Source organism: Austrofundulus limnaeus, unplaced genomic scaffold (assembly GCF_001266775.1).
Source record: "Austrofundulus limnaeus strain Quisiro unplaced genomic scaffold, Austrofundulus_limnaeus-1.0 Scaffold707, whole genome shotgun sequence".
In the NCBI taxonomy this organism is placed as follows: Eukaryota; Metazoa; Chordata; class Actinopteri; order Cyprinodontiformes; family Rivulidae; genus Austrofundulus; species Austrofundulus limnaeus.
This window is the reverse complement of record NW_013953109.1, coordinates 124,071-125,874: the sequence shown is the minus strand read 5'-3', so window position 1 is coordinate 125,874 and position 1,804 is coordinate 124,071. Positions and strand designations below refer to the sequence as shown.

Below are 1,804 nucleotides of genomic sequence, written 5' to 3'. Positions count from 1 at the left end.
TGTACTTTTGAGGTTAAACAAATGTTTGTATTTAATTTAAACAAATAACAAGTTAAAAGGGGCATGGACATTTTTCTTTTTTGTATCGAAAAAATATCGAACYGTGAGACTAAAGTATCGAACCGAACCGTGAATTTCCTGTATCGTTGCAGCCCTAATATTTATACTTCTCATTCAACCACAATTAAATTCACTCTATCTAGGAGGCATAATTTATTTGGGTAGTATTTGTTTTTTTACAATAACAAGCTGGAATGAAAGCAAGCAAAAAAGAAATAAAAGTAACAACTTTCTACTTCTTGCCTTTTTTTTTTAAATGTAAGGAGTAGAAAGTACAGATAATTGTGTGAAAATGTAAGAAGTAGAAGTAAAAAGTACGCTGAAAAATAATTCTTCAAGTAAAGTACAAGTACCCAAAAATTCTACTTAAGTACAGTAACAAAGTGTTTGTACTTAGTTACYTTACAACTCTGGAGGAGAGCAGGGAAAGAAAGACAGCAGGATACCAAATGTAAACACGTAGAGGAAATATTTGGTGACCAACGTAAAGCAGGATCTGAAGAAGGTTTAAAAAGAAACAAAGATGCGATGAGAGGCAGGAGGGAGAAATGATCTGTTTCACAACAGAGTCCAGTTTCTGTGTTAAAAGGCTGCTTTAGGAGTTGAGGGATTTGAGATGTTTTCAGTTCTTGAGCTGATTTTAACGAGGTTCTGTGCKGCAGGACTCAGCTGTTCCACCTGCAGAACGAGCTGCTCAGGGAAAGAACGAGGAACAGCATCCTTGAAGAACAGCTGAAACCCATAAACATTCACAGATGGAGGCGACTAGAGGTGAGAACATTCCTACCTGTGTGTGGGTCAGCTGCAGTTCTCACCTGGTCCAGGTCTGCTTACCAAAGACTTTAAACTTCAATAAAAACCCGTGTTATGCTGCTAACTCTCTGCTGCAGGGCACGGACCCTGGTAAGTTCCAGCTCATCCAGAAGATTCAGTTCTTACAAAAGAGACTGATCTCTAAGACCCAGGATCTTGGGCAACAGGAACTTTTACTCCAGGTAAACACTCTTAATTATGATTATAAAGGTAAATACTGTGTTTTTTCACCTTCATGAAATTATTTAGGACAAACCCATTCATGCATGGAGAGAACACAAAAAAGCTGCATCTGAAATTGGTCATTTTTTGGTTAGAAAACGTTTTAAATATTTGTAATTGGTGAGAGATGTGGACCGCAGGCAGGTCAGTTCAGCTCCTGGGTGCTTCCACTCTAAAGCCATGCTGCTGTAACAGTTTTTAATGATACAGTTTTTTATTTAGATTAATTTTGTATCAAATTTTTAAAAGACAAAGTCAGCCACCTCCTTATTTGATAAATACTTATTAGTTAAGTAGAGTTTCCTGTTGAAACATTCATTTAAGCCTCAGTGTTGAGTTCTGATTAAAAAGAGTAACTAAATGAATCAACCTGCCTCTAACGTTATAAGGGCAAATAAAGTGTGATAAAAAGAGGATTGAGTGTTACCCTCTTTTCCTTGGTCCTCACATTTTACATTTCTCTGTTTTATAAGTTTATAGTTATTATTACCTCCGCCAAGGGCGAGGTAATGTTTTCAGTCGCGTATATCTGTCTGTTGTTCTGTCTGTGGACAACATTACTCAAAAACTTGTGGATGGATTGTCATGACCTTTTTATCACACGTGGGTAATGGCTCAAATAACACACCTGTAAATTTTGGTGATGTTCCGGATCACGATGTGGATACAGGAATTTTTTTCTTTTAACACTCTGAGATTGGCAAAGCTG

The 1,804-nt window shown here is 37.1% G+C and overlaps 1 protein-coding gene across 1 annotated transcript in view; it reads left to right on the top strand.

Moving 5' to 3' along the window:
• cfap58 (cilia and flagella associated protein 58) overlaps positions 1-1,804 on the top strand; it is a 30,893-nt gene that overhangs the window by 27,337 nt on the left and 1,752 nt on the right. Inside the window, exons 12-13 of the mRNA XM_014027994.1 lie at positions 723-831; positions 951-1,055. Of these exons, the coding sequence (XP_013883448.1) occupies positions 723-831; positions 951-1,055 (214 nt within the window). The remainder of the gene's footprint in view (positions 1-722; positions 832-950; positions 1,056-1,804) is intronic.